This window comes from Fringilla coelebs, assembly GCF_963513975.1.
Source record: "Fringilla coelebs genome assembly, chromosome: Z".
Classification (NCBI taxonomy): Eukaryota; Metazoa; Chordata; class Aves; order Passeriformes; family Fringillidae; genus Fringilla; species Fringilla coelebs.
In genome coordinates, this window is record NC_140031.1 from 2,349,373 (window position 1) to 2,364,313 (window position 14,941).

Sequence of the window (14,941 nt, forward strand, 5' to 3'; positions counted from 1 at the left end):
TGCTTGACAGCTCTACAACAGCTCCTTAAACTCCTGCCTGGCTCCTTCTGGCGCAGAGATCCAGAACAGCCACACAGAAAGGACAGGGCTCAGACTTGTCACACCTTGTGGGCTTCCCTTGCCTGGAGAGCACCCACACCTGGCCTCTCCAGCCAGCCTTCTGGAGAAGACCCAAAGGCACCCCTCCTGGGACACAGCACGCTCCTGCAGCAAGTCCTGGGCACCTGCCACAGAGATGGTTTTGCTGGAGGGGTTCATGCACGTCAGAGGGGGTCCCGTGCCCTGTGGGAGCCCTGTCAGGCTCCTGGGTGGAGCCCAGCTGTGCCTCCTGCTCCACCAGAAAGGCTGTGAAAATAATTGCTTATCCAGAGGATTGTGAGTAAAGCCTCTGTTTGATCCACCTCCACACTTTATTGATCGTCTAAACACGGAAGAGATTACCCTGCCCTATAAAAACCACGGAGAGAAGGAAGCAATCAACAGAGGCAAATGAAGTGAGCAATTAGTCTGAAACCCTTTGGACCAGCTTTACTTTCAGGCAAGGTCTGAGCAGTTTGATGCTGACACAGGGATCTGTAGCAGTCACAAGGTAATCCACAAATTTGTAATCTGATTCTGCTTTACCTTTTAATTTCCTTGGTGTATTTTCTTGACTTCTTTTAAAGCCCAAGGGTGACACTGAGGTTTTCCTTAGGACATCTAACAGATGGGACAAAAAGATTCAGTGTCTTGGGGGGTTGGAGGACTCTCTAGTAAGCAAGTTGATTTTCCATTCTCAGTAGCACTCAGCCCAGCTCTCCTTGGGGAGAGGGAGAATTTCTTCAGGGGAAACTTCACATGAGATCCTGGAGTGGATTCTGGGCTGACATTTTATTTTATTCACATGCACTGATGGGCAAGAGGCAAAGCCTGGACAGATCACTTAGCCACCACTTCTGGAGACAGTAAAATAAAAGGCTCTGTGTCCTGGGGCAAATTGGCCAGGATTAGATAAAAGTATTGGCTAGAAATGTCAGAGCATGTTGCTGGTGTTGTTGGGTTCTTTGTCCATGCCAAAATTCCATCCCAGGCAGTGTCCAAGGCCAGGCTGGATGTGGCTTGGAGTAACCTGGGACAGTGGAAGGTGTCCCTGCCCACGGCAGGGGGGGGGCACTGGGTGGGCTTTAAGGTCCCTTCCCACACAAACCATTCTGGGACTCTATAAAGAGTGACTCTGTGATTCTATAAAGATTAGATGCCACGGAGAAAAATGAAGTCAAACTCAAGACAGAGGAAGCTCATTGCCTTAACAGAGGCATTCAGGGTTTTTGAGTTGGATTAACTTCTGTCTTTTGGATCTATCCCTTAACACACCTTGCTTGAATCTCCAGGTAAAGATAATTCACATTAGAGATAGTGAAATACCCAGGTGTAATAAAGGAATCTGAACTAAATGTGCTGGTTTTGAACATTAAGCTGGGATCTGATTGTCTCTGCCTAATTTTTCAGGATGGCCCATGCTGGTGGCGAAGATTTGTACAACTCTGTGATTGTCCAGGAAGAAGGTGTTTTACTCTCTTGTTTGTTTCCATCAGCACTTAAAATCAGTTTTGCAGTGTTTATTTGTGTGGTGACACTGCTGAGCATGTTACCAAGTCTGTCAGGTTATGGATACAGGGTGTTGAGCGGGCTCAAAAGGAGGGGATGAATCTGACGTGTTAAACATACTTTTCTTGGGGTTTAGGGTAGGAAGAATGGTGGAATTGAAGGGAGGAGTTGCAGCAAAAAGCTTTGGAGGAAGGGATGTAAGCCACTGTTCATTTCTTTAAGTTTGGAATTGTATACAAGAGTGAAAAAAGGATGGAAACAGATTGGAAAGGGTGGAAGTGGATGGAAAGTGCTGGTTAGACAGAGAGTAAGATTCAGGATCCTGCTTTACTATAGATAGGTGGATAATATGTGAAATGACTTTGTGGTCTAACAGTGCAGGGCAGACTTTCCCACCCTGAGATCCACAGGACTGCATTTCAGTCTCAGTCCTGAAAAGCAGTTTTGCCTTGCTCTTTGGTAGATAAAGACACACAAGTTATTTAACTGAGCTGTGAGATTTTTGAAGAAAAATTGGTTCCAGAAACACCCCTCTAATACAGAGCTGGTCACCCCCTTCCACTCAGGGTTTGAGCAGGAAAGACTGTCAATATTTTCAGCCTGCAGCAACCTGTAATTTCACAAAAGGCTGTGTTCCCTGAAGCTGTTTGTTGGCAAAACTCACCTGTGACTTCTCTTCCAGGTTCACCACCCTCCACCTATGCCATTGTCATGGTGTCTCTCAGTGGAAGCCTCCTGCTGCTGGTTGCCATCAGCATGGCAGTAAGTGTTCTCCGGAGGTAAGTGTCAGGGGAGGAGACAGAAACCAGGGTTGCCATGGGAATGTGTGCAGGGATGAATTCCTGCTCCAGCCAAGAGTCATCAGCCTGTGGGAACAGCCTGCCAAGCCCTAGTGGGGCTTCTTGGGGTCTTCCCAGGCTCTTCCCTCAGCCTAGAGCTGGATGGGATAGCAGTGGCTGGAGAATCTCTAGGATGGGTGCTTGGGTAATAGCAATTCAAGCAATGACATTGGGTTTGTTTTATATCTGGTCCAAATTCTCCCCACCTCCAGGTTTTTTACATATATCTGCCTATATCTATACCTTTATCTATATCCATACCCATATCTGTATCTTCATACCTCTATGTATAGATATAGACACATCTATATATATATATAATTATATAGATATGTATTTAAATTTCATATAGGAAAATCAAGACACCCAAGCCCCTGATTCCTCAATAATGCCAATGTTTTCATTGTTTTCAATCAACTGGAGTCACAAAAAGAGGCACTTTCCTTGTGGCATCTATTTCTATAAAGAGAGGCTAAATTATATGTTTTGAGGAGTCTCTTCAAACAAAAAATTTGTTCATTTTTAGTCTGAATGCATCCAACGAAATGAAGCAGGGTGATGAGGTCACAGAATGTGGTTTTATAAAGGGCAGAAGATTAAGGAAAAAAGGAATATGCCACCTCCATAATTAATTCAATCAGCTCTGCCCCAGCTATCAGTTCTGTGCTGCCATAAATTACATTCTGTTATTAACTGACTTGGCTTCAAGATACCAAGTCATGCTAATCAGACACCCAGTTATTTGTTTTTTCTCCATGTCTGTTGTGCCAGGCGTTGCACATCAAATTATTCCTCCAAAGACCTCAGAACACCTGTGGTGGTGGAAAAAGCTACAGTGGCAAACTGCAGCTCTGACAGGATTTCGACGGTGGATTTGACTGGCCCGATGTGCATAAATTACATTTCTTACAAGCAAAATGTGTGCCCGGCCACAGTTTGCCATCTCTGAAGAGACATTTTCGATTTCTGATGCTTCTCCTTTGACAACACCCCCCAGTTCAGCACCAGAGCAATGACAGCCTACCGCTTCTTCCATTTGCAGCTTCCTTCTGAAAAGGGGATAAAGGACTCAGGGGATATGTGCCAGCTGAGAGGACAGACTGACATGTTGCACTTCATTTTCTCCACCAAAGTGCTGGACTGTGAACTCATACCACAAAAGTATTAGAAAATGAAGGGAAATTGAGTTTTTTAATGGAAGTGGAGAAAAAGCACATGTACCTTTTCTCTGTGACGTGTTGTGTTAAAAATTTACTGCAGAGATTTACGTCTTTTTCATATTGCCTCTTTTCTGCGGGGTGAGTCATGGGGAAAAAATACAGGAGGGGGAATTCTGGTTATTTTTACAAAGATTTCCCAATCCCTCTGACTCACTCAGAATCCCAGGCCTTATGCTGAGACCTAACCTTCTGCACATGGTTCCCTATTATCTGATGACTCCAGCTTGCTAATGCTGACATTATTGGACAGGATGCAGCCTTCAGAGCCTCCAGGCCTGTGATTTGGTTTTTACCCACCCACCCACTTTTACAGCCTGGAGAAAGAGACCATCTATTCATCTTTGACCAGTGCTGTGGCTTTGGGGGCACTGATGACGTCTGGTGTGACACCAGCTCACCTGGCTGTCCTTCTCGTTCAGGCGGTGGCTCCAGGGATCAGGCTGGGCTGGGATCTGGCTCCAAGAGGGATCAGTGAGATCCCTGGATCTGGCCAGCCTGTTCCAGCTTCATGCCCTTTGCTAACTGCTTTTGGGAACCCCCTAGGCTGCAGCCCGTGAGCTTCCTCCATCTCCAGGCTTAGATGGGGCCACCATCCCCTGGGGAAGCTGCTGGTGGAAGGCCTGGCCCCACTGGGACACACCAAAACCCTCGTGTCACCTCCTCTACATGACACCTATCAAAAGAAGGACTTGGAGCAGGCACAGGAAGGTGAGGCTGCCTCGCCAAATCCACATTTCATAGCCCAGAGGGAAAATCTGTGCCACAAAGCCAGTTGGACTTCAGTCACCAGTGCAGCTCCTCGTGTTCGTCCCCAGGAGGGCTCACTGAGTGACTTTTCTGTTAGCAGAGGTGGAAGCCAGGCCTGATACCAAAGCTGTGGGCACATGTCAGCCATCCCTGGTCCTTTGGTGTTAGCTGGAGTCCCACTCAGAATGTTTCTACTGGCACCATTTTCCCTGGTCCAACAGAAAAACAAATCCAAGCAAGTCTGTGGTGGCAAACACCAACTCTGTGCCTTGTAGGAGTTTGTGTCCCCTGGGTCTCCCTCCCTCTTTCCATGTAGTGAGCTGCTCCTGCCTGTCCTCTGCTGTAGCAGCAGCCTCAGACACCCTTCTCTTCGCTCTCTTTAATCCCCCTGCCTTTTCTTCATGCTGCTCACTGCACAGAGACTAAATCCCCCACCTTTCAAAATTCATGGAGCTGTTTCCCCATCCTCTAAATCCCTCCCTAAGACTCTCTGCTGCCTCCATGCCTGAAAATCCTGCCCGTCTGTCAGCAGTGAGGCAGGGCTAAGCAGAGACTTGTAATTCCCTGAAAAAATCCATTTGTTTCCTTGCTGCCCCGCTCCCCACGTTGGCCTGCTTTCGATATCCACCTTCCATCTCAGACATGGACTGGAAAATCCCTATGCCTGCCTCTGAAAAATATCTGCATGGCACCGAGCATGACAGCAGTTGGGTCTGGACTGGTGTATTCCAGTGCAAAAGCAGCACAAACAGTGCCAATAATGATAGAACAATGTCATGTCACAGAGATGATCTTTAGGCTCCCTTCCAGCTCAAACCATTCCCTGATCCTATAATCATTCTGTACTCTTGGTGGTAGCAAGATGAGCAACAGCATGTGTGTGTGTGTGTGTCTGTTTCTGTGTCTGTGACAGAGAGAGAATCAGGCAACAAATGATACTTAAAGGCTGTTATGGTTACCGAGTCAAGCAACTTAGGAAAACAGCATCGATAAATTTAGGTGTAAATCCAGAATTGGTGTATGGTTTTCCATTTTGTTCCTCAATTCCCAGGCAGTCCTTTTGTGTATGAAGCCCTGTTAATGTCCTCTCAAATCTCAGGAAGGCTGTCAGGCTGTGTTTTTGGAGGGATAGCTGTTCACTCCTCAAACAAGCAAAGGCAGAGGTGACCCATGAGTCATGGATAATGTAAGGATCTTTTCTGTGCACAGCTGCTGACAGGTGGGGACCAGACACACGTTCTCCCAAATGTACAAAATCTTACTGCATTCCCAGCTTTGGTGGTTTTTAAAAACCCACATCTGGACATTAAACCGGTCACTCAATTTGTGCTTACCAGGGACGTGTTACATCAGCTGGATGCACCATTAACTTTACAGCTTTTTGACAGTGCTATAGGTGTGATGAGCGAGGGATGACAAAGGCTTTAGTCTAACTGTGAAATTTAGCTATTGGATTTATTTATAGCACCTGGCCGAGACACAAAACCTAATTTTTTTTTCACCTACACAAAGTATTTCAGTTAATGAAGTTACTTATGGTAGGAGTTGGTAAAAAAAAGCTGCCACCAACAAAATGCAGTTCTTCACTTCTTGGGATCATTGGGCCCAATTTCCAGACTTTTCTGGGCCCCCAAAATTTTCCCACTGATGTGTGTGTATCTGGGTATGTACAGTGCATAAAGAAGTAAATGGTTAAAGATAGTTCAGAAAATAAAGTCAGAAGATGGTGGTGGCAAGTGAGGTGAAGGGTATATGACCTGAAGTCATAACAGGTTTTCCTTTGTCCTGGTATTTTCCCATCAGGATTAAACTCAGTTAACCCCAAAATCTCCCATGCAACAAGCTCGGTTCTCATTAAGCGTAGGGGACAGTGAGACCCGGGCAGATGTGCTCTGCCTGAAAATATTGAATAAGAAATTGAGAGTGAGAAACACCAGCGCCTTCACAATACTTCACCAGCCTGAAGTTTAATCCTTTGACATCTGTAAGGTGGTTTAAAACTATCCTTTATGGTGATTGAATGCACCCTGCAGTTGGATGACACCACAGGAATTTACTGTACTGAAACATGACACCTTAATGAAACAAAAAAAACCAAACCAACAAACCTTCTCTTTCTAATGCAAGCAACTTTATCTGGTTTTCCCTTCAACCACGTAATATGATTCAGAGATAAGACTCCTGTTGTTGCTAAGTTGCCATGATGGATTTCATTAAGAGGAAAATCATGTCAAGTTTATGTCAGCTTGATGGCAGCTGCTCTTTCGAAATACATCTTAATTATGGGTAAAAATACTAAGCCATAACTTGTGTACTTACTGCAAAAACCTCGGGGTTTTTTTTCAGGGTCATAACTCTAAGCATTAGCTCTTCACTGAGGTTAGCATTTATTTATTTATAGCTTGTATACCGTAAGGAGGTAGCCCAGGAAATGCTACTTGATCATGATGATTATTAGATATCTGTTAGTGAGCCCCATATTCATCTCTATTTAATTATAGAATCACTGCCAGAATGCTCTAAGTTATGTCTGAGGACAAAAGACAGCTCTGTTTCTGAGAGACCATCACATGTCACCACTCAGAACTTCTTAAAAATTTGTAGTGACCTTTGGGATTAAATTTTTCAGGCCTATATTGACTTTCTCTGCCTGTATGGAGTTTGATAAATTCAAGAAAAGCTTTTTTTTTGTTTTGTTTTGTTATTTGCAGATGGAAAAAGATTATTTGAATTATAAACCCCTGCAAATTTGGGGGGGGGGGGGGGGAAGGGGGAGTAGGAACCAGGCAATTAGAAATGGCTCCATTTTAAAATGTTAAAATGGTGGGTTTTTAGGAGTTTTGCAGTCATAGCAAATTAAAAAAAATGAGAAATAGAATGAGAAATAGAAAAGCTGTGTTGGAGCTCCTGAGCCTGCAAGTGTGTGTTCACATGTGCCACTACACTCAAGTGTTCCCACTAGCCACTGGCTTATGAAGTTAATCATACACATGAGAGTTTTCAGAACCAAAGCCAGCATTTGGGAAAAACAATGAGTTTTCCTGTAAGTAAACACTTCAGTACAGGCTTCAAAAATATTGAGCTCACTGGAACTGCAATAGATGTTTTAGTCACTACCCTGAATTGAGACTATATTCCTTTTTGAGGCTGAAATGACAAATGCTTTTGACCAGATGACAGAGCTCTGATGAACATCCTTGATTCTCTATCTCCCTTGTACAATAGAAGTAATTTTGGGAGTAAATTGTAAAGAAAATATGCTGTGGTTCTGGTGGCGGGGTGCTTTATCTAAACGTAATGTTATTTAACAGTAGTGATTATTAAGTTGCACAGTATTGTGACGCTGACTGAACCAAAGTGGGTGTTTTGGAAAGGAAAGATGAACACAAGAAGAAGCTGAGGAGTGGGTTTCCTCACAGATGATTCACGTGGTGTCTGAGCATCTATTACATGCTCATGACAATTGATTAATTGAAGTATCAGATCATCATTTGCTGATGACGGGATCTTCACACAGAGCATGGGGAGACAACATTGACAAGTGGTGAATAATTTGTCCAGATTGTGTCAGAAGTCTGTGGCAGGGCAGGGAACCAAGATGGGGTCTCTGCAGTCCACCACACTGAGCACAAAGCTGTCGCCTCTATTGCAGCAGACGGGTCCAATAACCACCACCACAAAGGGATCGTGCAAATCCTTGTGCCCCGATTGAGTGATAAAAGTATCAACCATCCAGAGTTAAGGGGCTTGTGTACTGTGAAATTACGGGGAAATAGAATCAGGGAGGTTGTGCAAATCACCCCCTTCAGCCAAGGGGACTGAAAGAGGCAAAGGGGAAAAAATGCCTATTTGTGCATCAATGACTACTCTGGGATAACTGTGTAACTACAGTACAGGGATAAGTGTGTAACTACAGTAGTTATAACAGGGATACAGTATCCCTGAGCTCCAGTTGTGGTAATTTTGTAATTTGACTGGAGAAGCCATGATCAATCCGCTATAAAGGGTCATTGTTTTCTTTTGGAGTTTGCTTTGGATTCTGCAGCATTACATGCTGGGCAAACAGCATCTGGGATCTGGGCTGACTTCCTGCTAGAAACCTCAGTCAGGATAGAAGGAAAACCAGTGTACTGAGAAAACACATGGAAAAACCCCGCTGTCCATAAGGCTAAATATAAGTATAAACTCATGTATTTTTGCATGTGCAGTGTTTATGTTTTTTTTATTAATTCTACTTGTCTTGGGTTGCTGATGACGGATGGCCACAGGGGCTGCCCCACGCCGGGGGATGTCTTCCCTGCCAGCTCCCACCGCCGGGAGACACCACGTTCCCACGTTACCGACGGAGGAGGAGGATGAGGATGAGCCTTATTCCCACTCCGAATCCAAAGGCCACTTGCTATACGGCGAGCGGAGCTTCCCATGTCACAGTCTACGCTGTGAGGTCCATGGGGCTCCGAGAGATCCACGGACCTGTGAAATCCACGGGGCTCCGAAGGACCCACGGACCTGGGAAAACCACGGGGCTCCGAGGGATCCATGGACCCGAGGGATCCACAGATCCGAGGGACCCAAGGGGCTCCTAGGAACCCATGCAGATGCGAGGGATCCACGGCCCTGAGGAATCCACAGGGCTCCACGGGCTCCATGGACACGAGGGATCCATGGACCCAATGAACCCAAGAGGCTCTGACAGATCAATGGACCCAAGGGATCCAAAGGTCTCTGAACGACCAATGGACCCAAGGGATCCACGGGGTTCCAAGGGATCCATGGACTGAAGGCATTCACGGATCCAACGGACCCAAGGGGTTCTGATGGAACCACAGGGCTCCGAGGCATCCATGATCCCGAGGGATCCACGGTCCCAACAGACCCAAGGAGCTCCGAGGGACCTGCGGGGTTCTGAGGGATCCACGGACTCGAGGGCTCCACGGGGCTCCAAAGGATCCATGGGCGCGAGGGATCCACGGATCCAATGGACCCAACGGGCTCCATGGGACCCACGGGGTTCCGGGAGATCCACGGAGTCGAGGGATCCACAGGCATCCAAGTGATCCATTGACCAGAGGGATCCATAGATCCAACGGACTCAAGAGGCTCCAAGGAATCCCAGGGGCACCGAGGGATCCACGGGGCTCTGCGAGGTCCACAGGGTTCGGCCGGACCCGAGGGGCTCCGAGGGATTCGGGGTCCCGAGGGATCCGCGGGCGAACCCAGACTCGATCGCGGCTGCCGGGAGTCGGAGGCCACGCCCCCTCCAGGCCACGCCCCGCGGGGCGGACACGGCGCTGCCGGGAGGCCACGCCTCCACAAACCACGCCCCGCTAGGCCGGGCTCATCACGCCACGCCCATATTTGTCCCGCCCCATAAAGCCACGCCCCCTCCCTGCGCGCCCAACGCGCAGCGGCGCGGAGAGGCCACGCCCCGTCAGAGCCCCGCCCCAACCCTTGAGTAAAGCCCTGCCCTCTCCCAGCCTGTGAGGCGAGGTCCCGCCCCCAGTCCCGCCACGTCTCTCTCGGGCGCCGCTCCCGCTCCCGGTGCCGCCCCGCTCTGTCCCGCTCCGCCCCGCTGGGCCATGGCGTTCACGCTCTACTCGCTGCTGCAGGCCTCGCTTCTCATCGTCAATGCCGTGGCCGTGCTGCATGAGGAGCGCTTCCTCCGCCACGGTGAGCTGGGAGGGCCGCCCGGCCTGGGGCGGGTGGACGCGGTGGCCGCGGCCCCTGCCGCCGCTCCCTGCCGGTGGGAGCAGCAGCGCACGGGGGAGGGGTTTGGGAATCGGGGTGGGTTTGGGCTTTGGGGATGAATTCCCAGCCGCTTTCGTCGTACCTTTGTCTCTCTTCTTTTTTTTTTTTTTTTGCACCCCCCCACCCCCCCTCCAATAATTGTCCCTTTTTCCTGCTCATTTTTAACTGTTTCACGCCCCTTCGTGCCGCGCCTCGGAGTGTTTGGTGTCGTACAAAGGTTTCCTTTTTCTTGTCGTGCCTGGTTCTTGATGAGATGGCCACTCTCCGTCCGTGGGATTCCCAGGGCTGGGCATCCTTGCCCTGTAAAAGAAGCCAAAGCCTTGCAAAAGAGAGAAAATCCATCGACAAATATCTGCAAAGCCGTGGGGAAAAAAACCGGGCCAATGATCCACGGTTTCCCAGTTGATTGGTGTGGAGATTCCTGACTTCTCCACGTCAGGTTGAGCCAGGATTGTTGGCAGGAGTGCAGAAGGGCATCCCTTTCCCCTGCTGGATTTGTTTCAAGGGATCTGCTCAGTTTGGGTTTGGGCTTTTTTTTGGTTCTCCTGACGAGCAGCTGGAATTAAAAAAGGGAGATGTGGAGGCTAGTGGGATGGGTGAAGCCACTTGTCGGCCTCTTGAGACTTGGGAATATAGCTCCAGGCTCATCCCAGTTGTAAGGAGCAGCTGGCAAGGCTGGTGAGGGAGAGGAGTCACCCACCACCCTCAGTTTGGTGCCAGGGAGAGGAGAAAGGGAGAATAAAAATCACTCAAAAGTGGCCTCTGGAGAAAGAAACTCACAGCTTGGGCAGTTGAGCTTGGTGTATTGAGAGCTGCTCCTTGCTCTGCTCCTTCCCAAAATGGTAAGGGCTGCAGCCAGCAGGTCTTAGAAATCACTAGACACATCCCTGGTCCCATCCCATCATGCTGTGTCTGGGCATCGTAAAACTTTCAGGACTTCTGCTGTGCTCAGAAAAGTTCCCAATTTTTTTTCCTCACAAGTTCTACCTTTTTTTTTACAGCAGTTGCAAATATCATCACCCTGATTTTGGAATTTGCGCTGGCCGTTTTTCTCTCGTGCGGCCTCTTTCCCAGTGCTGAAGCATCATCGCTTCACACCCAGCAATTATTTGCTATTTTTGTTTTCAGTACTATGAACAGATAGTTCAGTTTTTAAGCCCAGATAAACTCACCTTTTAGTCTGGGCATGCAGGGAACAGTGGTGTATTAAAAAGGTGAGGGTTTTCTTTACAGAAACATGGATTTGAAATTTAACAGCTTTCAGCCTACTGTATTAAAATATGCTTGTGAAATAAGGCTAATTGGGCTGTCTGTCTGTGTGAGTATAAACTACATTCAGGATATATTGCTCGTTAAAATTGCAGCATTTGTTGTGTGGTTTTGGGGTTTTTTTCCTAAAGTGCGTGTCTGTTTTTATGTGACCCAGTTGGCTGGGGAAGTGATCAAGGGATTGGAGGATTTGGAGAGGAACCAGGAATTAAAGCCCAGCTGACAAACCTCATTCGATCAATACGAACCGTTATGAGAGGTAAGGGCACAATATTTACTATTATTATTATGATTGTGATTATTATTATTACAATCTGTAATGTCTTGTTTCTGCACTAATCCATACTTCATCCAGGCCTGGTCTCTCTGTGAGAGGGTGCAGGCCTCACCCAAAGTCCCCTGATTCTGGTAAAACTGCAAAAACATTCCCTGGCTCTGGCTTGTGTTTATCCGGCTGAGCTTTTGCCTCCCCTTGGGGTTTGGCAGCTGGGAGGAAGTTTGGTGATCAACCAAAGTGTGCAATTTGTGTCAATCCCTTTGTCTATATCCACCTTTTTGGGAAGTATCTGTGAGAGAAATGTAAGTCTGGGGTTTCTGAAAGGCAAGCCAGGCTTATGTGCCTCAGAAGACGGGGAGAAAAATATACTTAATTAGTAAGTAAGTTACTGATAGTTCTTCATTATGAAGGACACCAAAAATTCATTTTGTAGATGATGGTAGAGAGGGAGTAACAAATCTTAACCTGTCTTGCCCACCACTGAGTAAAACCCGAAACATTTATTCTAAAGCACAGTAAAGCCAAGGATATGAGCTGAATTTTAGATCATTTACTTTCATTTGGAGAAAGAGTTATTTGTGTTGAAGTTAAAACAGAACTAAAGGCTCTGGGTTAAAGTTAAAACACGCTGTGGAAAAATATTTCTGCTGTTGCTTTCTACTAATGTCTTTAAGCCTGGCTCCTTCCACTGGTTCCAACTTTATATAGGAAAATGAAATGTATTTCTAAAATTTTGACTGGTTCTGCTCCTTCTCCCAAGGTTACATGAAGCTCTGTCATTTTGTGATGTGGAAAGCAAAATTTTCACTATTAATTTCTCTTTTTTTTTCCCCTCTGCAGTGCCATTAATAGCCCTGAACTCCATCACAATCATTCTCCTCCTGTTGTTTGGCTGAAGACACCCCGTGGAAACCCTTTGGACATCCAAAGAAGCCAGTTGCTGACCACCACTGCTCTGAGTTCCCTGGGATCCAGCACGGTTTAGCTGTCAATCTGACATTCAACTTAAAATAATAAAAGACACTGTTTCTATTTATCCCATTTCCTAATGTTCCCTTGCAGTTTCATTAAGCAGGATCACGGGATCAATGCAACAACGCTGCAAACACACTGGACTGTGACCAGTTCTGTTGCTGCCTGTTCATAGTGTTGATTAATTATTAGAGTAAATGTCATAGGATGTTGCAGTGACTGGCAATGGGGTGCAGCTTTTAAATGCTTTGTTACTCAGGGATGAATTTCCTTCAGTACGCTCTCCAATTTGTTTTTAAATTGAGGAAAAAACAACAATGTGTTTGTTTCCATTTCAATTTCTACCACGAAACTGTTTAAGAGAATATGAATTAGGCTCTGAAAGCATGTCATAAAGAATACTTGCTATAAAGGTTTGAAGTCCAGCTGTGATATGGAGGGAGATAAAATCAGCTGGGTAAAGTCCTGATTCAGGTTAACGTTTAAAGCTGAATTTTCCTGCTTTGATTGGGGATTTTTGTCTTCAAATCAGTATTTCATACTGATGGTAAAGTCAGTAGAAAATGCATGCAATTGCAGTACAAAATTAAAAAAAAAAAATTAAAATTAGGAAAAAAAAAGCTGTACCTAAAGCTGAGTAACTCTGTGTTAACTTTGGGGATATTAGTGATTACTATTTGTTACTTTTCTGTCAAGAATTGTTATTATACTTTTTAAAATATGTATTAAACTTCTGCGTGGTGATCACTGTGGTCAAAGTGGGGAACCGTTTGTATTCTGAGCTTCCTGGGAAACGTGGGAGGGGAATACCATGGGAGGTGAATACCCTGCACTTTCCAAATGCATTTCTTTGGGAAAACCCCCGAATTTGCAGCCTCTTCTGTTACTGCTCCTTCCCCTGCCCTTCATCATCATCATAATTTGTTAAATTAACAGCTTTGAAAGTGCAACTGTGTGTGTGACTTTGCAGTTCTGTGGAAGAGAATGCTTCTAATTGCTTTCCTACTGGTCTTGTCTCAATTAAGACTGCTGAGTTAGGTCTGAATTGGAAAAGGTGATTATCATGTATCTTTATAGAGAAGTTAGAATCCTTTGTCTGTTCTTCTGCTAAAGTGTTTGACTTTAATTTTAAAGAGGGGAGGCCAAGGGAAACCTGGCAGTTTCATTATTTTAAAGCAGCTTAGCCAATCATCTTTTCTCCCAGTGTCTTGATGACTAAAGCATATGCTGTTGTACATGAAGAAGAATCTGTAAAACATGTAAATGCATTTAATGTGATCTTCAATCACAGGTTTTTGCAGAGTAAAGTACATCCAGGAGGATAGGTTTATGTTGTTTCCTTTTTTCTTGTGATTTTTGTAAATAAATCCTGAATTTCCAAGTTAAACACTCTCTTTCCCAACTCTCTCTCTCTCTCTGTCTCTCTCTCGCTGTGTACAGTGGGGATATGTCAAAACTCTGCTCCATCCTGTTCCAGATACCAGAGTTACTGCTCTTATATGAAATGTGTAACTTTTTCCTAATCCCTGTGGCACATGGCAATATCATCTCTGCTGTGGAGCGTTATTTTGGTTTACATAACAAACCCAATGAGATGTGGCAATGCTGTCCTGAGAACAGGATCTTCAGGATCCTTAGATTTTAAAACCTGTGGATCTGTTAGAAGTAATTTCTTTATGATGATCTTTGTGTCAGTCAGAGGTGATGAGGGTACAGCCTTGAAGCTCAGCTGTTTTCACAGATGTGTCTTTGGTGGAAAGGGGGCAATGTGTGTGTGGAACATTTTGTATTCCTATGACATTTTTTTGGAAAGAAAAGTGGTGGTTGATGTTTCCATGGCTGCAGCACTGGGAGCGAGTGCTGAACGATTTGAGGCACAGCGAGGCTGTAACCTATTTCTGCATCCAAACTTAATTCGTCCTTACTGAAATAAAGGCCAGCACTACAGATTGCAAGCAGCAGCTTTAAAATAACACAGGTGAAAAGTGATGTTCTCTTTGCTGTGCTTCCAGAGGGGCTGCAGGCACACTGAGGGCAGAGCCGACTGGGCACGGGCAGGAAAAGGAGCAGCAGGAATCCCGCACTGGAGGAAAAACTGGGATGAGCTTCACCTGACAGGTGAAAAATCAGGATTCAAAGTGGGGCAGCAGCCGAGGATCAGGTGTGCAGGGAGTGCAGGGACAGCCAGGGAATAACCATGCTGCTGCAATCCCCTCGCGTGGCTTCCAACAGCTCTGGGACAGCGCTGCGACTGAAACCGCAAAAAAAAGGAACATGTGAAA

General features: G+C 46.1%; 1 protein-coding gene across 1 annotated transcript; it reads left to right on the forward strand.

Moving 5' to 3' along the window:
• The first annotated feature begins 9,889 nt into the window (after positions 1 to 9,889).
• On the forward strand, positions 9,890 to 14,034 carry IER3IP1 (immediate early response 3 interacting protein 1). The gene is made up of 3 exons (XM_084225132.1): positions 9,890 to 10,063; positions 11,568 to 11,669; positions 12,528 to 14,034. Exons 1-3 carry the CDS (start codon positions 9,973 to 9,975, stop codon positions 12,581 to 12,583), a joined length of 249 nt encoding a protein of 82 aa, XP_084081258.1. The 5' UTR covers positions 9,890 to 9,972; the 3' UTR covers positions 12,584 to 14,034.
• The last annotated feature ends 907 nt before the right edge of the window (positions 14,035 to 14,941 follow it).

Excerpts from the sequence above, each read along its gene's own strand:
- IER3IP1 (XM_084225132.1), top strand. The coding sequence starts at position 9,973 with ATGGCGTTCACGCTCTACTCGCTGCTGCAGGCCTCGCTTCTCATCGTC. Across the intron at positions 10,064-11,567 it reads GGAGCGCTTCCTCCGCCACG|TTGGCTGGGGAAGTGATCAA; the intron begins GTGAGCTGGGAG and ends TATGTGACCCAG. Across the intron at positions 11,670-12,527 it reads AATACGAACCGTTATGAGAG|TGCCATTAATAGCCCTGAAC; the intron begins GTAAGGGCACAA and ends TCCCCTCTGCAG.